At 46.6% G+C, this 26,649-nt stretch overlaps 1 protein-coding gene across 1 annotated transcript in view; it reads left to right on the forward strand.

Moving 5' to 3' along the window:
- The window catches only part of mybpc3 (myosin binding protein C3), a 49,761-nt gene that overhangs the window by 18,674 nt on the left and 4,438 nt on the right, over positions 1 to 26,649 (forward strand). The window contains exons 11-28 of the mRNA XM_088934569.1: positions 107 to 270; positions 1,090 to 1,222; positions 1,376 to 1,378; positions 2,112 to 2,236; positions 2,779 to 2,884; positions 4,417 to 4,583; positions 6,122 to 6,287; positions 6,939 to 7,045; positions 7,245 to 7,274; positions 8,048 to 8,187; positions 10,641 to 10,800; positions 12,100 to 12,204; positions 12,460 to 12,648; positions 16,161 to 16,295; positions 17,603 to 17,770; positions 20,853 to 20,941; positions 22,726 to 22,921; positions 24,305 to 24,444. Coding sequence (XP_088790695.1) covers positions 107 to 270; positions 1,090 to 1,222; positions 1,376 to 1,378; positions 2,112 to 2,236; positions 2,779 to 2,884; positions 4,417 to 4,583; positions 6,122 to 6,287; positions 6,939 to 7,045; positions 7,245 to 7,274; positions 8,048 to 8,187; positions 10,641 to 10,800; positions 12,100 to 12,204; positions 12,460 to 12,648; positions 16,161 to 16,295; positions 17,603 to 17,770; positions 20,853 to 20,941; positions 22,726 to 22,921; positions 24,305 to 24,444 — 2,323 coding nt within the window. The remainder of the gene's footprint in view (positions 1 to 106; positions 271 to 1,089; positions 1,223 to 1,375; positions 1,379 to 2,111; positions 2,237 to 2,778; positions 2,885 to 4,416; positions 4,584 to 6,121; positions 6,288 to 6,938; positions 7,046 to 7,244; positions 7,275 to 8,047; positions 8,188 to 10,640; positions 10,801 to 12,099; positions 12,205 to 12,459; positions 12,649 to 16,160; positions 16,296 to 17,602; positions 17,771 to 20,852; positions 20,942 to 22,725; positions 22,922 to 24,304; positions 24,445 to 26,649) is intronic.

Genomic DNA, 26,649 nt, shown 5'->3' on the forward strand with positions numbered 1-26,649 from the left:
GTGTGTAAATGGTGAGATGACTTGCGCTTTCCTGACCTGTAGTGTCAGCAGTCGGGCTGCAGCGGGCAGTGAGCTGACTCGGGGACCGGTGTCTCCTCTCCCCCAGAGCCGTCCAGGTGAATGCGCAGCCCGAGATCGACGTCTGGGACATCTTGCGCAAGGCGCCGCCTACCGAGTACGAGAAGATCGCTTTCCAGTACGGCATCACGGACCTGCGGGGCATGCTGAAGAGGCTGAAGAAGATGAAGAAGGAGGAGAAGAAGAGTGCCGGTGGGTTTTCCGGGTCGGGACCGGCGCCTAAGCCTGGACGTGACGAGGCCGACACGTTTGGCACCTCGTCGCTTTGAGCAGTACCGGTCCCGGCGTGTGTCAGCCCAGCTGTCTGGAAGAGACTCCCTTTCTTCTTTTCTTCTTCCGCCATTAGGAGATCGATTCCTTAACCATTTGCATGCATGGCTGGGTTAAGGTCTTTCCAGGCCCTTTGGTGACTGCATTTCTGTGGGTGTATCAATTTATAAGGGTAGATGAGTGATCACAATTATCCTGAAGATTTTTCAAACAGCATATCCCTGCTATATATACAGTACAATAAATATACTGTATATAGAAAGAAAAGGATCTTTGTTAAAGCTAATAAAAGCACACAGTCATTTTTTCATAGGCTCTAGGCACAGGGCCTACTATCCTACTGGATAATACGGCCCTTTTCACATGTAGTACGTTGCCAGCGTTGACTAGTTGCCCTTTAGTTTTGGTAAACCGCAGTTACCCCCCCCAAAAAAAGTTATGACCTGAAGAAATTACCACAGCTATTAAATTGTGCCCTGCCAATTTGATTCCCGTTTCATGCCCCCGAAATTCCTGTGTCCTGTGGAGTCGGCTCTCTAACGGAGACAAGCTGGGGTTCCGCTGTCTCATTCACAGGCTCTAGACCTCCAGTGCTCGGCCTCCACCTCTGCACCTTCTTGTTCATCAGTCTCCCCTCTCTTTCTCTCTGGCTTTATCTTAAAATATATGCAGTATGCAGCAGGTACTCTATGTCTGCAAAAACAATAGCTCATGAAGTGTCACTGCTGGTTGACATTGCAGCTTTCCTGAAGAAACTGGACCCCGCGTACCAAGTGGAGAAGGGTCACAAGATCAAATTGGTCACCGAGGTGGCCAACCCCGACGCAGAGGTGAAGTGGCTGAAGAATGGCCAGGAAATTCACCCCACCGGCAGGTAGGAGACAAAGGGCACACGCGGCATCGTTCAATTCTTCCTTGCATCTCCACGTGTTCTTACTGCTTTTCTTTTCTTCTTCCTGTTCAACCCGCTAATGTTTGAAAAACACTCCGATGGTGCCACGCCGGACTATGGGACTACCATCCACAGCAAGTAGGGAGCATTTTATTTGCTATTTGTGTGTGCGCCGACGTTTTTGTGCTGTGGTATTGATTGCGTAGATCTTTTTTTTTTTACTGAGAAAAAGCCAGATGTTATTGTTTGGGTTTAGTTGTGGTTGTCAGAACACGATACCGAACTTTCCTCGAGATATGCCAATGTGCGAAAGGCGCTTCAATGAAAGCAGCAAACTGGGAGGATTTCAAAACGGACTGCGCTGAACATGTCACACTCGAGCGGTGTCTGTCTGACACCCCGTGAGACACACAGCAGAGCTGACCAGGCAGGGAAACCAGTCAGACGTTCAGAAAAGCCCAAGCGAGACATTCCAGTTGGAGTAATACATCGCTGCCAATAGAAAATTAACACTTACCATCAGAAATGATTATTTTCATGGTGAGGCCTCAGTTTTCAATGTATTTGAATCTTTTTAAGGTGTGAATCCATTGTGTTAATAATAATAATATACGCTGCTCCCATCTCTGGAAAAGAGGTTATGTAAAAATACTAGAATTTGTAATGTTTGTGCAAGATTTTTGGATGCAACAGACAGAAATGATTTAACATTTCAACACGGGAAAACGTTATTTGACTTAAAAGAAACCGAGCTGGTTTCAACTGCAAGCGTGACTCGCTTGGAAGATTTTTTGTTCGCTCCGAAGGTGAGCGTGTGCAGTCAGTAGCAACGATTAGTCGGGTCTAATCTCCCCTTCTGTCGGTGCAACAGGTACATCTTCGAAAACATCGGCAACAAGCGGATTCTCACCATCAACCACTGCTCGCTGGCGGACGACGCTGCCTACGCGTGCGTCATCGGAGACGAGAAATGCGTCACCGAGCTCTTCGTCAAGGGTGCGTCTTCTCGAACCCCCCAAAATTAGGCTATTACATCATGGTGAACGAACTGATCAGCCACGACAAAGTCATTAAAAGACACAAGTTGTTGAAATTCAGTAGCCAATGGAACAAGGGTTCACTAATGTTTAGTGACGACCTTAATGTCAGTGTGTCTTTATCAGTCTTACTGGGAGCTGAATGCTAACTGGTCCGCAAAAAACCCCAGAAATATTAGCCAAAGCAAGCTCTAGGATAGAGCTCAGCAAAAGCAAGCAGATCTTGCCAAATACAGCATGTAAGCTGCCTGTAGCCTGTGTACTTTATATGAAATGAATTAAGCAGTACAGATTTTTGGTTAGGCAGACATGTTTCTGACCCAAACCCTAAACCAGGCTTCTGGTTTGGGTAACACTCAAGGTTATAGTTAGTGGACGGCAATGGGTTCTGTGAAAAGATACATGGACTGTCAAGGAGAGATGCTCAGACAGTTTTTCAGGTGGCAGGTGAAGGCCGTTGTTGTTCAGGTGTGAAGCTTTTTTCCCCCCTCTCCCTCCCAGAGCCCCCAGTTCTCATATTGCGCCCCCTGGAGGACCAAATGGCGATGAAGGGCGACAGGGTGGAGTTTGAGTGCGAGGTGTCTGAGGAGGGAGCCCACGTGAAATGGTACGTTGGGACAAAAAAAAACAACCGGGAATGTAGACTCTTCCTGTTCGGAAGGGGAGCTGGAGGGCAGATAAGCACATGCCGAAGGAATACAGTACATTTCTTTTCATCCATTCATCCATTTTCTGAACTCTTTACCGAGTCGTGTGTCGTGGGGGAGCCAGAGTCTGTCCCGGCAAGCAACAGGCGCAAGGCGGGGTACACTCTGGATGGGACGCCAGTCCATCGCAGGGCAGACACACACAGACACACTCACGCCAGGGCCAGTTTTCCCTGAGGCCTCTTAACCTACCAGCACGCTTCTGGACTGTGTGAAAAAACCAGAGCAGCTGGAGGAACCCCACATGAACACAAGGAGAACATACAGACTCCACACAGACAGTACCTTTGGAATCAAACCCAGGGCCACAGCTCTGCAAGGCAGCAAGGCTAATGCCTGTGCCCCTGTGCCACCCTGTGGCTTTTCTGACGTAACGCATTCAAGCTGTTTAACAATTGCTACATGATTTTGTTTTGATAGCGTTTTATCAGTAACGGAACTTTTTATTCACATTCTGATCACTCCCTTTGCTTTTGACTGGATGTGCTTTGTTTTCAAGAAAATCCAGGAGACCGTAAACTGGGAGATAAGGTGAGATCAACCCGAGAAAAACGTGTGACCGGTTTTGCTTTAAGCTTCCTGCCCGTACATTCGGGAGCCAGGCCTCAGCAAATGTAACAGACCCAGCACGATGAATTAATGGTGTCTGACTGTTATCAGGAAAGAAAATCACAGAGGATGGAAACGATTTCAAGTTTAAGTCTGTTCAAGTTCCAGAAAACACAAGCAAAGTAGTGTTTCCAAGTCCCTTGGGCAGTTCGTTTCTCCAAATAAAGTGCACATTCCTATAATGTCCTGTAGATGGCACCTGTGTTTCTTGACTTCTTTGGCTCTCGAACACCTCCCTAATTCAGGCTGTTGCGGATTCATTCTATTTTTTGCCTGTGGTGGGTTCTTATCTGCCAGAAGGTCAGCCTAGCTTTTAAAACAGCTTTTGGTTGCTGTCCTTTCTGAGCAGAACGTCATTATTAAAAGGAGCAAGCAATAGAGTTATTCCATGCTGAAAAGAGAAGAAAGAAAACACGTTTCCGAAACTTTGTGTTTTCTTTCTTCTCTTTTCAGCCTGGAATAAACCAATGACTTGTTCCTTTGCAGCCTATGCATGCTGACGCAGCTCCCCACCTGAACTACATCATTATTAATGTATTTTAATCGCTGAAAAGGCAGTTTTGGTGGGGGGGTCCTTTTATCTCATGGCTGCGTTCGGAAAACGTTCGGAAGAGGATTGGATTTGACTTTGATGCGGTCAGGCCCAGCCGGGAGTGCAGTACTACTTTCAAATACGTATCCCAGAGTTCCCCGGGGCAGGCGTCCCCAGCTCCACGTGACACCACCCCTCTGCCCAGACATCCCCCCCCCCCAGGGGGCGTTCAGGTGGCGTCTGTGTGAGGTCCTGGGGGGCAGGGGTGACAGGACTTTCTTGTCATGGCAGGGAAAAGGATGGGGTGGAGTTGACGCGCGAGGAGACCTTCAAGTACCGCTTCAAGAAGGACGGGAGGAAGCACTACCTGATCATCAACGAGGCCACCAAGGAAGACATCGGCCACTACAGGGCCAAGACTAACGGAGGGGAGTCTGTGGCTGAGCTGATGGTGCAGGGTAGGTGCGCCCCACCCAGGGGAGCTGAAAATATTTCCATTGTGCTTTGGCATTACAACAGATGCAGGCCTCCTGTTGATCAAAGAGGCTTATTGCAAGGTTTAATAGGTTTGTGTTCTTTGTGTAAAGTACCTTGAGTTCAGTGTGTGCCTGCAGGCGGACGTCTCTTATCTGTTCACGCATCACATCGTAGGGCAGAGGAGCGCTGAAGCCCCTCTTGACAATGCAGAAGAATAAAGTGGGGTTCCACCCTCTCTCTTCAAGGGGGGTGAAGGGTCAATCCGACAGGGCGCATCTTCTGTGTCTTTGGGAGGTGTGAGGAGGAATGCCCAGAGGACAGCTGCAAGAACAGGGGGAACATGGGGGAGAACACGCAGACTCCACACAGACAGATGAGAATGCTGAAGGCTGGAATTCTTCTATGTCCAGTGGGCACTATATAATTGTGTGAGATGCAAAGGATTCACAGATTTTTTTTTTGCAAAGCGCACAGACGACAAAGTAACTACAAAATAATATTAAATAAATAAAATATGGAACCTAATGATTTACTGCAAAATACAGTGTCTGTATAAATGTTTCTTCATAGAATATACAGGGATTTAGTGGAATATTCCTCATAAGTGCTTTATTTTTAAAGTACTGCCTCTTGGTTTAATACCTCAGGAGCAGCATTTAAATGTGGAGGGCTAGGTACCCAGTCCACACAGCTTTCTCCTTTCCTGAAACCCGATCCCTGCGATTCCTGTCATTGTGTCAAGGTTACTGCTCTAACACAGCTGAGATGCCAGCTATAGTTAGAAGAAACGGCTGATACATTTTCTTCGAGACACAGCCCGCTTGGCAGGGTCCCCGTTCTCCCAGCCTCCAGCTCCTTCTGTTATTTTGGTGTCTGTGTTAAAGGCCTCCTGGCGACTGAATTTCCCCATGAACTTTGAAGAGTAACACCCTGCACATTCACGCAGTCCGCATACCATTGTGCGTTACAGCCCATAAACAGTTCTTAATCCACAATGAATAAAAACGTGGGGGAGGGCGAGGGTGGGGTGGAGATGGCAGCACATGATGGCAGAGTCTTCGCATCATGCTACACAGCTTACTGACTGCTGCCAAGGTTAGTATAGTTGGAACAATAAGCAAAGGGCAAATCACCAATTAGTGTCTGCTGGGCTAAAGGTGATGCCGAGTTTAAATGAATCACCTCTCCTGCTCCCCCTCCCTGTATAGCCTGATGCCCAGAAGGTGTGTCCCCAGGAGGTGCAGTCTTCTGCTGCACTGTAGGAGGTCAAGGCCCATTTGGGATCAAAACAGGCCACTGTTGCTTTTGGGCGATTAGGAACGTATCCATGACATGTAGTGAAGACTGAGGCAGGTTTTTTGCCTTTTTAATCTAATGCACTAAAGCAGTGCAAATAAAAAAAGATGACTGGACAGTACTGCAGTGCGCAGGCAATGGGAGATTAAGAAGGCAACCTAATCCGCACAATCTCAGAGAGCCCGGTGTGAGCGGTTCTGTTTTCTCCCCCTCTGACTGCCAGAGAAAGAGCTGGAGGTGTACCAGAACATCGCGGACCTGACGGTTAAGGCCAAGGACCAGGCCGTCTTTAAGTGCGAGGTGTCCGACGAGAACGTCAAGGGTATCTGGTACAAGAACGGGGTGGAGGTGACCGCTGACCAGAGGATCCACATCACGCACATCGGAAGGTGAGTGGCTGAGGGATGGAGCCACATGCTGGGGGGGGTTAGGAAAATGATCAGCATGGAGAGCAAATCTGTCCACGCGGAACCTTTTGAGAAGTGCCAATTGCCATCTCTTTCAGCAAATGCATGTGTAAGAGGTCCTATAGCTGAGGATACAGGGTGACAGGGTGACAGGGATCTCAGTTCCCTAGGATTCTCAAGATAATTGGAACCCCCCCCTGCAGTGGGATGCAGACCCTTTGGCTTGATGCTCGTAGCTGGTCTGTGTGGGTCAGCTGCCTCGACACACATGCCCAGATTCACACCTGCACCTGGACTCTGGTCCAATGCCCCTTCGTATTCTGGTTTAAGAAACTGCTTAATCCCTTGCCACCTCTTTTCCATTGATTAATCGAACACCTTAGAGTCAGTGATTAGATTGACCCCCACAGCCTACTCAGGCAGCAAAGAAGCCACGTAAAACAATAGACCCCCCCACCCCATATCTAAAGTATCTTGACCCCTCCCCTTGCTTCCCTATAAAGTAATGACCCCTCCCCTTGCTTCCCTGGGGAGGTCTTTGCCCCTCCCACTGCCGCCCCATGGAGCTTCTAGACCCGTCCTCTTGTCCCGCCTACAAAGTATCTTGACTCCTCCCCTTTGTTTCCCTGTTAGGATCCACAAGCTCACGATAGATGATGTGAAGCCCGAGGATGAAGGAGACTACACGTTTGTGCCAGAGGGATATGCCTTCAATCTTTCTGCCAAACTGAACTTCCTAGGTATCAGTTCCACCTCAATTGTGTGCGTTACAGACTGTTGTAACTCAGTGAGCATTGTACCCTTTACAGTTTCAGAGCTAATTTTTAACATTCAGAGCATATACAGTATGGACTACATTTTCTCTTATTCCATATTTTTAAGATCCTATTAAGTATGTGCAGTATGCTCAATATTTTGTATTTTTTCTCTGTTTTTCAGAGGTCAAGATTGACTATGTTCCCAGACAAGGTAAGATGTTAAACAGTCCAAACTGGTCCAAACTGGTTAATCAGTTCCTTAGATGGCTGTGATCCTTGTGTCAGACGATGGGGACTAATTACTGTACACTGTGTACTGATAATATTCTTTCTTTTTTAAAACTGTTTGTAATATTTCCTATTTGTATATAAGAGGTTATGAATGAGAAGAGGCAATTCAGCCCATCTAACCTATCTTGGTCATTAGTAGTAAGTGCAGGACTTCATCCAGCTACTTCATGAATGAAGCCAAGGTATCGGCTTCAACCATGATGACTGGCTATCTTGTTCCACACACCCACCACACTTGGGTTAAGATGTGTCTCCTGTTCTTGCTATATACCCACACAATTGGGAATCAGGCTTCATTCCTGTATACCTCAGTTCACAGCGGAGAGAAACATGGAAAGAAGGAAGTTCAGATGTTCCCCTCTGGGGTACAGTCCAGATTGGAGGAGAGGTGCCTCCCAAAATGACACAACTGCGAGCCTTCAGGTGCCCACAGGGTCTCAAGGGTGACTGTTCTGTTGAGAGCCTAGAGAGCTCTGCCCAGATAATGCCAGCTAATCCCAGCCCTCACCATGGTGTCCTTTCAGGCACCACTGCTCCTCAAATCCCAGTCACACTCATCTAGTGACCATCAACACTGAGGGGGCAGCACCCCAATCTCACTGGTGCAGAGCAAAGCTCAGCCGATCACTGCTCTGGGGCAATCCAGAGGATATCGCAGACGTGCCGTCATTTTTCATGGTTGCTGCTTTGCAGATCCGCCTAAAATCCACCTGGATTGCGTGGGTCACCTCCCAGAAACCACTATCATCGTGGTGGCGGGGAACAAGCTGCGCCTGGACGTGCCTATCTCTGGGGACCCTGCGCCCACAGTGGTGTGGACCAAAGCCGACAAGGTATTCCCATCTCTCCAGCCTTGCCCACCATTCGCTAGAACGCTCCATTCTGGACAAGCACGGAGCTCCGCGGTCCATAAGCATGTGCACATGAGCTGGAATTTCCATTGAACAGGAATCCTGCATCACCGTTCATTTTGCAGTGGCCTGCTCAGAGGAGCTCTCTCTTGAATGATTTTCAAAGCTCATATTAGAATCCTCACAACAGTGGCCTGCGCCCATGGTAAATGCTGTTGCATACGTATAGTTATAACATGAGTTAAAGCAAGAACAGATCCGTCAGTGTGAAGCAGGTTGGTGCTTGCAGATATCGCACTCGGATTAGCAGGGACCTTGCCTGGGGGTGACATGTCATGCATGTGAGGTAGGTTATATGACCCCTGTGATGAGCTGTGCAAGTTCACATTGGTGAGACAGTCAGTTTTACTGCAGTACGTGGAGACCTCACAGGTAAGAGCTTTTGCTGAGCTCGTCTTTGTACTCCATTGCTTAAATTAGAGGCAGCTATACTCTTTCCACCTCTCTCCTTTTTCCATTACTGTTAACATCTGTTTTCTGGCTGAATTTAAGCTTAATTTTCTACCAAACGGACCTATCAGACCTTAAGAAAATGCACAAGGTGCTGCTGATGAGGCAGAACCATCAACTTCATACCAGCCTACTCAGAAACAAAGCTTCTTCAAAGCTCTGCGTAGCACAGCCCAAACTCTGAAATACCCCCCTGTGCATGGGAGGATGAAGGGAAACACTAGAACTGCTGCTGTAGCTTCTTGCTCTGGGGTTTTCAACCAGCAGGAAGGTGGGTTCTGTCTGCTGGGGAGCATGAACTTTAGTGCTATTTAAATTGATATATATATTTAATTAACGTTTTGCTCTGGACATTCAGCTATTCAGCTTATTTTCAAACTGCAGGAAACAGGAGTTTGGGCCTTATAAATATCAAAACATGTAAAACTGAAAGCAAATCCAGAGACTTTTGTCCTGCCAGAGCAAGCTGTGAAAAATCTGAAGCTGTGGCAGCCAGGGACGTACTGCAGACACTGCCTCACCCTTCCTCTGGGGGCCCAGCTGCCTGCCAGCCCTCCTCCCTCCCCATTTCCCCTTGGCGTTCCCGGCTCTCTCTGCCGCTTCACAGATTTGCTTTGCTCATGTAGGGCAAATCTAGAAAGTCGAAGGGCGACGAGTCTGCAGGCGTGGAGTTCAGTGCTGATCTGATGAAAGACGGCGAAGTAAGTTCCTTCGTGATGCGGTCGGCTCCTGCATGCGTAATCAGCTCGCTCTGCAAGTGCCGCAGGAAGAGGCAGCATGTGCCCGGGTCTCACCACGTTCATGTTGTGTGTAAGCTGGGAACTCCATCACTTCCACCACTCTCCAAAGCGATTCAATTCCGTGCTCTCAATGGGCTTTGTTATTCAATCTCCTCCTTTTTCCACGAGTGGCTCATTTTCGAGATGCAAAACCACTTAAATGGTGTTGTAACAGAAAGAATAAGGTTCTGGATCCCGAGATGAAGTTAAACAGATGAGTTTATTGCATGCAAGGAACAATAAAGCCGAAGTCTGGTTTCCCGCAAGAAACACCAAAACCGAAGTATTGTTCAAAGTGCCGGTAGAAACTTTTAGTTTATATAGCCCTTCCTTGTCGCTTCTGATGTCACTCGTTATTATGGTAAAGGGGGGAGGTCACGTGTTTGGCCAATTTGCAGCCTTTTGGCCAAATAGTCAGGGATTAAGTCCCCAGGGAGTTTCCTAGCTCGCATCTAGAATCCTTATCAGTTAACCCCCTTCCTGCCATAAACTCCAGCCTTAGAAGTCTAATCTTCATGCAGAAAGGACTTAAAACTAACCCCGTCTTCACATCTTGTATCTTACTTCAATGGCAAAAATCTCAAAATGCATCGCTGCAATTTCAAGTTACATGCAGTGGCTTTGATCAAATCGGTGTTGTGCAGTGGCCAACACAAGGTGTGTGCCAGGCCATGATTTCTGCGTAGGTGGCTGTAGCACAACTGCTCAGGTGTGTGCACATTCTCTGGGTCACAGTACCGTGAGCGTGCTGTCCATGGACAAGCTCAGGTGAGTGTTTGCATCCTAGAGCTTAGAAGTGCTTTAGAAGGCATACGGTGTCCCGATATACTGATGGGCCCTTCTTCTCCCAATCCACTGGCAGTGAAGTGCTTTAGAGAAGAGAAATGTCCTCTCTAAGCAGTTTAAGAACCTTTATGAAAGTTTACTGCTGCAAACGTGCTAGTAAAAGCATGGAAAAGCACTTGGAGGTACAGTTATACAAACCATGCCAAACCAGGACAATGGAGAGCAAATGTGTTAGCACCGTAGGACCATGGGAAGGAGCCTAAAAAGCGCTCGTCTGTCACGGCGGACGCGCCTGGGGGGCAGCCGCCCAGGTGCAGCGCAGCGGACTCACGCCGGGCTGTCTCCTGTGCCGCCGGCCAGGTGATCTCGGACTCGGACGGCCGGGTGCACGTGGAGTCCTGCAGGGACCACTGCACCTTCACCATCGAGGGGGCGGAGCGGCAGGACGAGGGCGTGTACACCGTGGTGGTGCGGAACCCGGCGGGCGAGGACACCGCGGACATCGCCGTCAAGGTCGTGGGTGAGCGCGCCGCAGGACTCTGCGCCAGACAGCACAACACGGGGGCGTGTCTGCCTACCCCCTGCAGAGGCACCAAGACAGCAGCCTCAGCCCCAGCAGGAAAGCAGGCCTGCAATCCAAACCACACTTTAATTGCCTAATTAGCCCTTTGTCAATTAATTAATAACCAACACTTGCCCTGTACTACAACAAACACAAAAATAATGACATCTCTTACACATGAATTGTTTTCTTTTTAACATTTTAGTGGTCACACTACTGCACTGACTGCACCTTCTGTGTGTTGTCGTAAAATTCAGTAGATCAAGATAAATACACTTACACAGCAGCTCTGGGTCATTATCACCATGCAGGACATAACAAGGCATCGGAAAGATTTTCTCTCAGTCTTCAAAAGTGGACGCCTTTACTTTTCGAAGGAGGGAAGAATAAGTATGGGGATAACCGAGAGGCATTTAAAATACAGAAAATGCTATTGCTTTCAATATTAATTTGTCGTGTTTTTAGTGCTAATACGCTCATTCTAAAGAGGCGTCAGTGCAATTGATTTCTCCTGTCATTTTAGGAGAAATTGTAAATGAGTGATGTTAGGATTATCATTTTCTTATCACGTTGGAAACCATCATTGATTGAAAGCACTCTCCAGTGGCTGTTAGTGATAACAGGATATATTTGGTCTGTTCTATAAAATGCTATTTTGGTGGTGGGTCTGAAAACGAAGTGACAGCACCCTGTCAGTGACATACCATTCACCGGTGAGGGACAAGCTGATCTAGGGCAGTGTCTCACTGCCTGAGAACATACTTCGGAAGAGCATCAACGCCTTCCAAAGGCTATTTATGGAAACTCTTCTTAACTCTTGTTTTCTTCATGACAAAAAGGTCTCGGCTAAACTCTAGGCTTTGTGTTAAAAATGGTTTAGTTCCCCTTTCATTTAAGATCAGTGTTTCAAAAACAGCCTGCTTGCGACAGCCCAGGTCTCTTAATATTCAGATACTGTAGGTCATGATAGCTATATTTACATATCAGCTCTGGGTCATTTTTGTAAAATGCTGCTACCCTCTTCCTCTAATTTTTTTTACACAAATTAAAACCGACAATAGCTGATTAAGCAGACAAAGTCCCCAGAGTCTCCCCACCACTAAACACGAAGCCAGTGTCTTTAAAGGCCAACCATTTTTCTTAAAAATCTTTTGAGATTTGGAATTATGCTGCTTCTTTGTTATGCATTCCTTGAATAGCTAAGTTGGCCTTAAATTTGGCATGTAAAGCTTTGCTTTGTACCTCTGTTCTCTGCAGATGTCCCCGACCCCCCTGAAGCCCCCACGATCATCAGTGTTGGGGAGGACTCCTGCGTGGTGCAGTGGGAGCCCCCAAAGTTTGACGGCGGTCAGCCAATCCTTGGTAAGGCCAAGCAGGGTGCAGGCAGTGGCCAGCTGGACTTTCCTTGGTGTCGGGACACTGTGCAGTCTTGTGGGCCGGACTGCATTTAGTGAACTTGTATTGCCCAATCTCAGAATTCGGGTTAATTACTGGTGGGCAGCGAGGTCAAGTAAATATACTGTAATAATTATTGATGTCCATTTCGGGGATGGTCTAGTTGAACATGCATTGGACGCCAGCATTCATTAGGCCGATCTGATTTCTGTTTGCCCTCAGGATACGTGCTGGAGAGGAAGAAGAAGAAGAGCTACAGGTGGATGAGGCTGAACTTTGACCTCCACAAGGAGCTGACCTACGAGGCGAAGAGGATGATTGAGGGGGTTGCGTATGAACTGCGGGTGTATGCGGTGAACGCCATCGGGATGTCCCGTCACAGTCCGGCATCTCAGCCCTTTGTCCCAGTCGGTACGTCTCCTTTTGCCCCTTCCGTTCTCCACCAGAGTCCTGGTGACAGGACGGGCACCAGGCTATGACCAGGGCATAGAGAAATGTGCAAATTACTGTATCAGACCCAGGATGCCAAACTAGGAACCGGTTCATGTAAGAAAGCCCAAAAAACATTTTCAGTGTTTTCACCCAGCGGCTCTGGCTTACAAAAGAATGTGAGAAGAGTTTCTCGCTTTCCGTATGGTGGCTAAGTGAGACATGAAGCACAGGGTGCCCAACTTTTTGCATGCTGTCTGATTCAACCAGGAGCCACTTAAAGAAACATTAAGGTCCGACAGCACTAACTGAATCAGGCAGGGCTGGACAATTCCTAGGAGCTGACCTGTGAGCTAGGAAACACTAATGTGGTCTGTCAGCACAGGTGAGCCATCAATTCATTTGTCATTCAAAGCATGTTGCCTTCAAAGGCAGAACGACCAAACCATCATTCTGGAGCGTCAGTCAGTATTTTACATCATGATTTCATACTTGTAGGAGCTCAGCGTGTGATCTTTCTTCCTGGCAGAAGTTCCTAACCAGAGGGAAGAGACTTTTAAAATCCTGTCGGATTAACGAGAGGTGTCCTAGACGACTGAATTGTGGGCTTTATTGAACAGGTGGGGGGGACTATGCAGGCATTGTGGCAAAAGCATCGCACCAGAAATCAGCTGGAAAAACAAAATAAGAACTAAGGTGACCTAAACTCAGCACCTTGCTCTGAGATTTTTATTAGGACTCATCTTAGTCTACCGATTGCATTTTATACATCCCTTCTGGGCTTTAACACCTACCTAGAGTGTGAGCACAAGATAGCTGCATTCCCTTCCCGGCAGTGTGCAATATGAGGACGTCTCTGACATCTGGCTGAAGTTCCTCAAGATTAAGCCATGTGTCTATAATTACCAGTCAGATTCGTCCCGGGGCTGGGCTGCAGCATGTGGTGTTCGGAGCTGAGTGGGTTACGCGGTCCTATAGCCTCTTCCTGCTGGGGTTTGTGGTCCCACTGGGTGCGAATGCTGAAGTATCCACCTCTAACCCAGCAGCGCCGGGAGTCGCACAGACAGCTGATTAGGAAAGTATCCGTGGCATTCCCCTCTATAAATAATCACTCATGACCGGTGCGGTGACGCTGCGCCAGCTGTGCCCGCCGGGGGAATAGTGGCTACTGTACGCGCCCGGGGGACAGGAATCACGCTCCTGCTGCTGCACGAGAGGGGGACTGAGCCCGAGTGCATGAACAAGAGCCAACATCAACAGATCGCCGAGGACAGCGGAGGAGGAAAAAGACACTAACCCAAAACACACACACGTGCGCCCAGGGGTCGGTGGAGAAGAAAGAGAAACACAGCATGACGAAAGCCACGCTTCCCAAAACGGCCGAAAAGAAGCCAGCGCCGCCGGCACCGGAGAGCCCGTCCCAGCCCGCGGAACCGGCACCCCCGTCTGACCCGCAAGAGGCTACGAAGGAGGCAGACCCCAGCCAGCCAGGCCAAGGATCGGCGCCGGGGGAGCCCCCGGCGACCGAGGAACCCAGCCCACCAGCAGAGGAGCCCGTACCACCGCCGGAACCCACCCCTGAACCGGAACCAGAGCCAGAACCCAAACCCACAGCCAGTAGGCTTCATTTTAAAGCATGATTTGACCAGGGGGTAGTTTCCTGAGTTTTCTGGGGGGAATGGAGGGGCTGTTGTTCCAAGACAACATACTGGGTGTGAAAAGGCTAGGTTGCAAAGAGGCTACAGAATTGACACTATCCGGTAGCGTGAGAGTATCATTTTCTCTTGATTCGAACCTTCATTAACTTATTAGCCTTCGTGTGCATTGTGTGTACTGTGCGCTGCGTTGAATGGCATTTTGTTTTCTGAGGCTAAAGAGGAGATCTGTTTTTTTTGCACCTATACATTGTGTGGGAACCCATTTCATTTCCGTTTTGCTTAAAGTCCTTTAGGGGGGAAAACACGCGGAATGCTTGATTCTGTTTGCACCAGATTCGTTCTTATTCCCTTCTGTTGCTCTGAAACAATGTAAGCCTGACTTTTCACACGTTTAGAACTGTTCTCTGACACGGCATTCAGTCGGCACATCTAAGGGGGAAAATCTTCTGAAGTGCAAAAGCTGTTTTGAAGCACACAAGCAGTTAAGGACCTATTTTTAAATGTAACAGGCCACAATAAATTTAAAATAGGCATTCCTTCAATTCTCTCAGCTGCTTGAATTTGTTGTTGATCATGAGAGCCCAGTGCCAGATGGGGGAGTCACTCACCGTCACACTCCTGTGTTTACAGCACAAGCTGAAGAGCTTCTAAAAGGGTCTTTTCGTCGTCTCTTCCCTTGAAATTTTTGGAATGATACCTTCTGCAACATAAACCATATCTTGGAAGAGACCAGCAACATTTCTGTATTAAAGTACACGTGCCTTACCTTACACATTAGAGCTGTACATGAAGGGAGGATTGTAAGCTTCTGTTTTCACGTTTCCTCAAATGTGTCCAGTTCTGCCACATTTTACTCTGAAAGGGATAAAACACCGTTTTTAGCAAAAATTTAATGTAGCCCATGTCTACGCTGCTGATACCGCTGGTCTCACACCGGGTTTGACGATAATGATGGGACAAGTGAGGTGAGCTTTGAAAGTGAATTGTAAAGTACAGTCAGTTTGACAGTGTCCTCAAACTCAGCTCAGCTGTCCTGGGCCTAAGGGATTTTGTTCTTGCACAGTGGCACATGTCACTGCGCACATACTGTACTGTATCTCCTGATGGGTGGGTGAGCTCTTCCTGCAGTGGAGCCGGCTGTCATCCAACCCACAGGCAAAGCATGCCCCCTCCTGAGCTGATGAGCTCAGCAAGCAAGCAATATCCCTTACACTGGGCAAGCTCACTAGGGGACGTCTTTTACTGTGCAGGTGAGCAGAGCAGTCAATGCTCAAGCATGTGTACCTCGGTTTGCAAATGGAATTGGGGAGTATCAGGCTATAAAAAGCACCTATACCCCCCCCCAAAAAAAATATTGCAGGCCACAGAATGAAAAGAGACATCTCTAAGGCCATCCAAATTGAGCAGCCAGTAAAGGTGAGCTTGCTCGAGCTGAGCTCTGGGATTGACTGCATGTCCGAGTCTGGGACATTTCACTACAGTGATCGGGATTCCCTCAGGAATGGAGCACATTGCCTAGGGATTGACGCAATTATTTGGCCAGGGGTCTCTCAGTTGTCAGTGACCCCTGCAGGCTCGCGTTCCTGGCCGGGAGGGACGCTCTTCTCTTCCAATCAGCACTCAAGCTCCAACAGGGGGCGGCGCTGCCTGTGACATGTCAAAAGACGATTGGCTCAGGGGCCACGCCTCCTCACTCTCCCATGTGCGGTCACAGGGTTCGTTGTGTCAAGCCAAGACGTAACAAACACACACCGAAATTCCTAATCGGGGCTGAGCATAAAGCAGATAATGGGTGATTCTATATTAATTAAGCAAGGCCTGCCTTTCCTTTCGTAGCTCCCACCAGCGAGCCCACAGGCCTGGCCATCGACGACATCAGCGACACCACCATTTCCCTGAAGTGGAGACCCCCAGAGAGGCTGGGCTCAGCTGGCCTGGATGGCTACATTGTGGAGTACTGCAAAGAAGGCTGTGAGTTACCATTCCTCTTGTGTGCAAGTGATGTGTGTGACTGGGCAGAGAGGTCAAACATCACTCCTTCCAAGCCACTCCTTTGCAGCTTTTTGGCACCAATAGCATGCTAAGTGCTTGATTGATAGTGGATCCATCCACCCTTTTTCTACCCACTTGATCAATTTAGGGGCCGCAGGGGAGCTGGAGTCTATCCTGGCAAGGAACGGGCGCAGCTAGGGTACACCAATCCATCACAGAGCACACACAGACACACTCACACAAGGTCCCATTTTGTCAGAAGCCAATTAACCTACCTGCAAGGTTTTGGACGGTAGGAGGAAACCACAGCATAACTGACCCAGCACAGTGTAAAACTAAGAAGATAACCGTGACAAAGACCTACACTGAGATGACGTAGAAAAAGGGTTACAAAGCGTTTTAGCTTACAACCTTGATCAAAGTCCAACATCTGTTAAATTATTAAGCGACTGAATGGTTTCCCCTTCCATCTTCTGCTTTAGTGTCATGTTAGTTGCGTTTTCAGTTAATACCAAAAGGTTCCTACAAAGGCGGCCTGGGGCAGTGTTTATTATTGCTGCCTTGCAGCTCTGGGGCCCTGTGTTAATTTCCTTGGGTGTCTGCATTTGTATGTTCTCTCTGCGGCTTTCCTCCTGGTGCTCCAGTTTCCTCCCACAGTCCAAAGACATACTGGTGGGGTAAATGGCTGCTAATGGGCAAATCTGCCCTGGTTGAACGTGCGTCTCCTGTGATGGACTGGCATCCTTACTTGCTGAAATAGGCTCCGGCTCCCCCACACCCCTGAATTGGAAGAAATGGTCAGAAAATCGAAGGATGGATCATTTCAATAGATGGCTAAAACCGGAAAAAATCTTGAAGACCTTGAGCTGCTTGAGAATCGTATGTAATGCTGAACTGAACTGAAGACTGCACACTTTGCTCTCTGTAATAACAAACCCTCTTGACTCTTTGTAAATGGCATCATGCAAGACTTTTCTAATTCGCATTTATTTGTGTGTGAGTGCTTGAGGAGAGTGGCAAAGTGGCGGCACTGATTGGAACTGAAATTTGATTGTTTATATTAAAAAAAAATACCACTATAGATCTGTGCCACCTCCTGGTAAAAAAATTCTTGTCATTTTTTGAGGAGCAGCACCAGGAGATAAAGTGGAAGTCTGAGTGAGTTTTTTCCCTTGGATGAAACTGTGGAGTGAAATATGAGTAAGATCAGAAAGTGGAGTACTGGGCATCCTACTGAGGTCCTTGGCTCTCGAGCAAACGCCCTGCATGTCGGTCTCTGTTCTCAGCTGACGAGTGGGTGCCGGCTTTCGAGGGCCTGACGGAGCGCACCTCCGTCATCATTCGGGATCTCCCCACGGGAGAGAAGATGCAGTTTCGCGTGCGAGCCGTCAACGTGGCGGGCAGCAGCGCCCCCGCTACCCTCTCCCAGCCCGTCACCATCCGAGAGATCATGCGTAAGTCGTCGAACGACTCCCCCCCCCCCCCCCCCATCCCCTCCCCCAGTTAGTTCACACTGCGGCACATTCAACAGAAATGTAACAGCCGGACATGGGAACCTGAGAATGGTTACAAACAAGGGGAAGGTATTGGGCCCACCTGGGCCGTTCGGTAGTTAGTAATTGATATGAGGATCCCATCCAGCCACATCTCGGAAGAAGGCTTGTCCCATACTCCCACAATCCTTTGCAGGAGGAAGTGCTTCCTGTTGTTGCCCTCTAGGCTGATTGGTCGGCCCTTGTCATGACACTTTTTTATATTAGTCGCCGAGCAGCAAGCCTGTCAAATGATAATGTCAAATTTCAAGACATCTCATTTATTACAGTTGAGGTGCTAGATGAGTTTCACAGGCAGTGTGTCTAATTAATATACAGTCAATCCTCAACTGAAAACAAGTGTTAATGATGTATTTTAATGAAGAAAGCCCAAGAACTAGATCTAAATTAGTTATACAAAAAGGGCTTAAATGATAAATACAATGTAACGAATACATGAAAGATTTCGTTCCGGAAACGGAGAGGCAGTAAATCTGTGAAAGAATTGTAGCTTATCTATCACTCCAGTATTGTATTAATATGCTTTGTTTCAAGGTCTTTCTGAAGTGAGAAAAGAGCTAAGCTGCAGTAACAGTGTAGCGGTTTGAGAACAGTGTCTGCACTGAGCAGCCTGGAGAGGGAGAATCCTGAAGGATAAGAGGGATAACAAGCCGTATCTTGGCCACCTCTTCCTGGGGATGATGGCAGATTAGGAAAGTTGCCCTTCAGTGCATTCTTTGCTTGTCAGTCAGTGCTCCACCTGTCGCTGTCCAGTCGCAGTGAGAACCCCTGCTGTTTCCACTGCCCGGGACACAAGCCTGAGACACCCCGACAGGTGGGACAGAACATTAACCTAATTAGAAAAATATTCCAGCCGTCAACTTACCCCTCTTGGACGCCAGCAGGGCTCGCTGGTGCACCAGCTGACACGCAGACGCTCTCCATTTGCAGTGCAATTTGCAATTTGCAAGAGATGTGTCTATTCAGCGTCCAAGCGGTTTTTCCAGCTCACTGTGAAACGAATCTGCTTCCGAGCCCTTCGACTGACCGCACAGGGGGAGGGGGAGGGTCTCTCTGCTGCTGTTCCCTAACTTTCCCACCTTATAAAGTATCCCTGCCAGACCAGGAGGACCTTGTTATGATGCATCCATTACCTTCCTTAAAAAAAGCACACAATAATTAATCATTCCATTCGAATTTCTGCATTGCATTGCACTAGCCAGTGATAGGAAGGATTTCTTACTCGTTTCTTTGACAAGCGCTTTGAGAAGCCACCTTTAAGGTGCTATATAAAATAAAGTTTATTATTATAGTTTCGAGGTTTTAATGGTACAAATTGTCCTCCCAGTACATGACACTTTAAAAATTCATTTTAATTTCCCTTTGTTTGTGATATCGTTAGCATTTCGGCCATTTTATCTTATTTCAGATACATTTATTTAGAACATTGCAAATATTAAATGCTGATTATCATGCTGCAGTTGTAATTTTCTGGCGGGCCCTCTGCGCTGCACTGCTCTTGCTTTAGAGAGTAAGAATGGTTGCAGATAAGAGGTTTTCAGTAGCTATATTGATATAAAATCCAGCTGTTTCTTGAAAAATAATGACTGGATAATGATTGTAGGGTCACTGTCAAGTCATTATTTTATGCCATTATCGTGCCATTAACAACTAAAGCTAAAACTGTAAGGAAGAAAGGGTCTGATATACAGCAGAAGAAGTACAATATATTCACGTTATAATAATAATAACAACAATAAATATAAACTTTATTTTATATAGCACCTTTAAAAGTGGCTTCTGAAAGTGCGACAACAACAAAAACAAAGGTCAAGATATGCACAATGAGTGGAGACAGTAGAGTACCCCAGGGGTACAGGGGTAAATAACAGAACCAGTTAAGTAAAGACCCTCCAAAAGAAGAAGGTTTTGAGTCAGTATAAAAACTGTATGCATATATTATTTCCCAAGGGTATAATATTTGATTCTCATAGACCTAGTCTTAGAAAAACTGTGAATCAGCTAATCTGTATTACATCTAAGCTTTTAATCGCTGCCAGTTTTTGACTTCGTTAACTAAATGCGATCTTAACTGATATCTGTAAACACTTGAAGGACCAGAGCTGGAGGCCACTGCTGTCGAGTATAAACTTATTATTGTACACACGACATCTGTATTAACACTTAGCAACGTAATTACAGTGCTCAGTCAGACATGTGAGCAGTTAATGGATGTCCCAATTTATTTTAGAGCCAGCCATTGACAGGACAGAGCCAACAGTTCAGTTGTGCTGGGACTCAGAAGTATACTTAGGAAATGTAACAGTGTGTGGTAAATGAAATTGAATCTGATGTGACAGCAGACTTACAGTATATTGGACGTTGCTTTTGGGTTCAGCTATGGAAGTCCTCTGAGTCTTAATTTTTGGCACGTATCAGCAAAGCCAGAACAAGCTCATTCAGAGCCTTGATGTTCATCCAAGCTCTTGTGTTTTTGCTGATGACCTGTCAACACATTTTAGGTGCTTGTAATAGAGTCATCTTTAGAGAAAGCCCTCACACCTCATCCATTGAGCAGGGCCAGTCTCCCACTTACAGTAGTTGAAAGAACGTGCCTATTACAAGGAAATGAAACATGAAAGGCTCAGAACTCCACCCTGTCAAAAAAAAAATCATTTTATACTGACGCATTTCTTTGGCACTTTGTGCCAGTGTACTTTTACATCAGCGGGACCAACTAGATTATTGTCCTGTGAATGAAACTACTGCATAACTGAATACATTTGTTCCAGGTTGATTTGAAGAATTGTATTACTTCATATAGAAAAAAGAAACAATAACTAATAAATAATCTTAAAAAGAAATACTTAAAAATAAAACTAACTGGATGAGATCCTTGTATGAGTTAGCTACTACAGTAGCTATGACTGCGTGGGCAAATTAAACTGAATGGCCTCCTCTCATTTGTTACTTTTCCTGCTTTTTGACTGGCGCTGTTTTACAGAACGCCCCAAAATCTGGATTCCTCGAAGCCTGCGCCAGACTCTGATCAAGAAGGTTGGAGAAACAGTCAACATCGTAATTCCTTTCCAGGTAAGCTGAGCTCTGAAAAGGTCTTTCGTGTGACGTTATATGGTGTTATCAAAGACTGGGGGAGGTGGTAAACTTGATGGGAACAGGACTGGAAAATAGCCTGTGCGTGTGTTGCCTCTTTGTTTGGAATCCACTTTGTGATCAGCGCTGTGTCTTCAATCTTTTTCAGATTTAGATAAATCACGTCTAACAGGATTCAGTTCAGAACCAATAAAAATGCCATCATAAGCTCCCTCTTCAACACAGCTGTAAATACAGGTCCTGTTAGGTTTTTTTTTCTTCGCCAGGCTCTGGCTCCGAGTTTTTTCTCAGAGCCTCGTGGTTTCCCATGTGTATCAGATGTGGATACGCAAAACCTCCGAAGGGGATCTGGCCAACCAGTGGAAGATATTCATAATATCAAACTGTCCGTTTTCAGGCGCTTGGGCTGCAAGACCTACCCTGTCTTTGTTTAATCTTTGACCCAAACACCTCAAATCAATTTCGGTGTTAGATTTTGCTTGGTGCAGAAACTCAATCCCAGGCAATTTTGTTGACAAGTTACCATGTGTGATATATGAGAGTTTGTGCTTTCTGCAAGCTATAAATAAAGGGACCTCAGACCCTGTAATCATATCCCTGGTAACACATGCAGAGGTGTATTGATTACTTGTGCTTCCATCTTCCCTTCCTCTTGATGAAATGAAGTCCGTAGCTGCTGAAGGCATGGTATTCACAACACCCATCAGAAAGGACAGATTTACAGCAAAGCGAAGATCAGTGGAAGAGGCTCGTCTCTAAACATTTGCTTGGCATTGTCTTAGGAGCATACGTGCCTGTGAAAGCTCTGTCCTTCAGGGGATAGCAGTTCTTCAATCTCGGCATGCTTGAAAGAATAAAACATTAACATTCAGTACAGGAAAAAAAAGTCCCAAGTCCGGGATTCTCACCAATCTGTGAACATGGAAAAGAGTTTGAATGGAAGCTGGAACACGCTTTAAGAGCGCTGCTATGTCCAGTTTGCAGATCCACCTGGCCTTTCTTTTTCTCAGTCACTTTTTATTACAGATCTCTCGCGAGTTACTGTAGCACACTGACTGGGCTTTACCATGTTTTTACCAAGATTTCCCGGTGCTCTACAACTGACTCATTGTATCTCAGTCATTATACCAGTGAGTTGCAGACCTTGCTCAGGGGCAGCCCTGTCATGAAAGCAGCCCAGTTGAGCAGATGGCAAGCGCTGCAGGCACTTCTCTTGGCAGCCGGTGTAGGGAGCTCGGTGTGCCACAGTATAGAAGCCCACTGCCATGGCTGCTGTTGGCCCCATGCAGGCAGGGAAGGGAGTGTCACCTTCTTAACTTGTTGCAGTTATTTTAATTGGAAAATGAGATGTTCACACTCCAGACACTTTCAGCCAACAGCATGCACAGCGGCAGAACCCCCAGGGTGTCCAAATGAGATTGCGGAGGGGTTAGTGTGTGTACATGTGTGTGCGCAAGGTCTATTATCACACCCATCTGCACCCAAATACTGTACAAAATCACCTTTTTTGCACACCTGAAAAATAAGCTTCAGACATCGTCTTTAGTGTGTCATCTGTACAGGCATTTACTATAATGATTTTCTATTTATTTTTTTATACCATACTGTATCTTGTGTGCATCTTAAGGTTTTTTGGGATATAATTCCGAATAGCCTGCTTTTCTTCCAAACAGAAGCAGCAGATGGCCAACTGTGACCTGTGTTGATTGAGTACGATTAACTAAGTCTTGGATGTCGGGCCTTACGGTATATAATCCTCACAGGGCAAACCTAGGCCAAAGGTCACCTGGACAAAAGACGATCAGGCCCTGGACCCCAAGCAGGTCAGCGTCCGTAACAGCGACACGGACACCATCCTCTTCATTCGCCGCGCCGACCGCAAAGATTCGGGCAAGTATGAGCTGCAGGTGCAGATTGAGAACATGGAGGACAAGGCTACCATCAACATTCAAGTTGTGGGTAAGTAACTGGGCTCCTGTACTCTGTTAGACAGCTGCTGCTTTACTTACAACATGTATTGAAAAGGCTGCTGTCATGCTGCAACTGTTTGCTTCAGTTTGTAGGCTGTGTACTGTGTTGTTCCCTTCCTGTAGAATTCTATATAATATAAATTAACAGGGTCTTACAAAATTTAATTTTGCACGGCCAAAGATGGAATATGCCTTGCAGAATGGAAGCCAGAGTGCTCTTACTCTCCATCTTTTCAGTGTTCAGAAACTGGATGTTCTTGAATGTGTGAAGGTGATCACGACACGCAGGGATAACCCAGACCCAGGGGGCACATGTAGAAACTAAGGGGAAGAGCACTGGTTGTACAAGTATGGAACGGCTATGCAACCAGGTTGCTGAAGCTGATATCCTGGCAGGATGAAATCCAGGGATCAATTAACTAGCAAATACTAACGTTCTTACAGTATGTTCTAATGACCTGACATTATCTCTGAAACGTCTGCTGCTGAGGCAGAGAAGGCTTGTTTCTGTGCTCACAGGCAAAACCCCACGATGTTTAATGAACTAGAGCCACAAAGCTAGAAAGCAGCTGAGTTTCCACAAGCAGGAGAAGCTGTTAGATGCAGCTACAATCACAGAGAACACAGGGGCCTTTTGCTCTGGTTCTGTCCTTTCATGTGCCTGTGTTTGATCTGTCACTGTGGGAAAGACAGCTGTACTTTTATCAGGTGGCTGAGGGACTCAGACAAGAGTGCACCAGCTGAGCTGAGCAGTTTATGGATGGTAATTGTTGAACAACAGGGGCTCAAGCTGCTGACAAGCTATATTTTGGGATTCACCTTCGACCTTCAAAGTTAGTTTTGTTGGGGCTCTGCAGGTTGGGCTCGAGGAGAAGCCTGAGAACACACACTGCACAGACTGCTTAGCAGAAACCATTAAAAAGAAACCACTCAGGAGCTGTGTGTGCCCAGTGAGGGGCTGATCCCCTGTCCAGGTTATAAGCCTGCAACTCTGTGCTTCCAGGATAGTCTCTGGATTGCCGGGAATAAAAACCTTTCCAATAATGGATGGAAAAGTACCAGTGTTATAATGGTCCAAATAAATTCAAGGCCCATCCTTTATCAATACCAAAAATTGTTTTATAAAAGCACAATGTTAAACACTTACAGTATGAGAGAGTATGAGGCGCTTACAGTACCGATTTAAACAAATGTTAAGATATCCTGATATTGTACAATGTCTGAAATGGTGCCAGTTAATACTGGCTTTGCTGTAAATTTTAAATTTCGCTGACTTGGAAAATGTTACATGCCTACGTTACATGGCTTTTGCAAAGGAGATGCCTCACAATAAGACTTAGAGCTGTTCCTGCCTTGCGGTGATATTTCCTAGACAAGCCCGGCCCTCCCCAGAACCTGAAGATCACAGACGTGTGGGGTTTCAACGTGGCTCTGGAGTGGAAACCGCCGAAGGACAACGGCAACATGGAGATCACAGGCTACACCATCCAGAAGGCCGATAAGAAGACCATGGTGAGGGTTCGAAAGGGGAGATGAGTCGGGCTCAGTCAGTTTGCACCAGAGTACTCATTGTTCACCAGTCACACAGTGCTTCACAGCTGGGGAAGTGCAATGCTTATTTTCATATCCCGGAGTTAGAAAGAATCAGCACTGATAAGTGCATTTCAAACCACAATGAAAGTAAAATGTACACAGTCACTTGCAAAACCTCCAATTTACACAATAAAATAGATTAAATTTCCAGGTATGTGCAGCGCCATATTCTGCAGTTGAGAACAAGGCAACAAAACTTTCAGTGACATGACACGGCCCCACTACATTGTAAACAAGCAGGTTTGTGAATACATCTCTTTTAACCCAATAGAAATATTGCTCTCAACTTCGACACGGTTTTGCCGACAAATACTGCTTACTTGCTGACTCTGCATGCTGATAACGTTGGAACATTTCTGCAGTGAAATGTCTGCTGCACAACCTGTACTTACTCAATCGTACATCACGTCATTACAGTGACTAGTGAGCAGGAAGGGTCGCTTCACGTCACAATTCTTGGGAACTCTTGCTCGTGTCGAGACTAACAGTTTGTGACAACATGGTGACTTACTGTACAGTACTTTCACAAAGTTCAGGATTTTGTGCTTCATTCGAAATTTGTAAATTGTTTCTATACTGTCAATTAATTTGTTTTGTTACCAAGATTTAATAACTGCACTGAGAAACTGGGACTGCGGTGCCCCTTTAAAACCAGAAACGAATATATCTGTGATCTGTGTGTGATCTGGCAATACCAAAGATGAGCAATGTGCAAGTTTCTTGTTTTTGTACCAGATCTTTAGTAAGTGCTTGGTGAGGTTTCCTTCATCCAGGAGTTTCCAAACAAGGGTTAGATAAAATAGGGACCCTCTCATCTCAGTGCTATGGAAGGTTTGCAAATACCTATTGCAGGAAGGATCCCTCTTTTACCTTGTTATAGACAGACACCTCGCAGAGTAGCCTTCATCATGGAACTAACACTGAACTAAGCCCTACTTTTCTGAGTTTTTTATGCGGAGCAAACCAATGTAAAGCTTGAACTGAAGGCGGTACAGTATGTGTGCTGTGCTGTAGTTGTAAATGTGAATGGGCTCTGGACTTTCCACCAGATGCAGAAGGTATCCTAGCCTCCTTGATGACTCATTTGCCCAGTGAATACCTCCCTTGGACAATGTGTTCTGGAGTCCAGCTGTGTCCAACCTGCCTGGCTCAGCTCCAGGCACGCCAGCGGACGCCGATTTTCTAATCTTAGCTCCTGCCCTTTGGCAAATTTACGAGCTGTCCGCAAAAGAGTGACTTTGACTGTGCTTTTTAAACTGGAAGGTTAAACACTTCGAAAGTGTCCAGCTGATTCTCTAAGCTCAGCACATTTCCTGCTGCCTTGTATTTCAATCCAGGCTGCATTAGCCTGGATTCATCTAAATACCAGGAATGCCTAGACTTTACTTCTATGATTATCACGTTTCAAATAGCAATTAGTTAATTAGAACTGCAATTTTAGATGTTCATCAGCTATTTGCAACATGCTTCAGCATACCCTGCCTGTGCTGTAGTTTAGGTCGTAGTCTGCCATAGGTGAAAGTGTTCTGATGGTTAGCACTGCTGCCTCGCGGGTCTTGGCTGTTAGACTCAATTCTCGACTTGGGGACCTTCTGTGTGGAGTGTGCATGTTCTCTCCTTAGGCACATGGGTTTTCTAAGTGTAATCTGGTTTCCTCCCGTCTCCACAAAACATGAGGGCTGGGTAAATTGGTTGACCTTCTGTTTCTGCACGCATGTGTGCCCTGTGACCTATCTCGTGTGAAGTCTAGCCTTAAACCCTGGGCTTCTGTGACAGGCTCGGGCCTGCTACAACCCTCACTGGAGTTCACCCTCTTTCTGATAAGAGATGGAGCCTCAAGTCAACTGCGATAGCTCTTGGTCGGACTAACACAACTTTTCTGAAATCGCCATCATCCAGTTGCATAGAAAATTCTGGCACATTGGTCCAATTCGTGTCTGCGTTTACAGCCTATTTGTAATCTATAAATCTATAAATGTACGTGCTAAGAGGTTACCGATGTAGAAGCAGCAGCTGTCTTTTTCAAATTAAAAAACGCCAGATAAGCAGGATTGATCTATTTGATTTATTTTAAGCAGGATTGTTCTTTAAACCAGGTAGGAGAGGAGAAACGGGCCAACTGGC

This window comes from Atractosteus spatula, chromosome 16 (genome assembly GCF_055471065.1).
Source record: "Atractosteus spatula isolate fAtrSpa1 chromosome 16, fAtrSpa1.hap1, whole genome shotgun sequence".
Taxonomy (NCBI): domain Eukaryota; kingdom Metazoa; phylum Chordata; class Actinopteri; order Semionotiformes; family Lepisosteidae; genus Atractosteus; species Atractosteus spatula.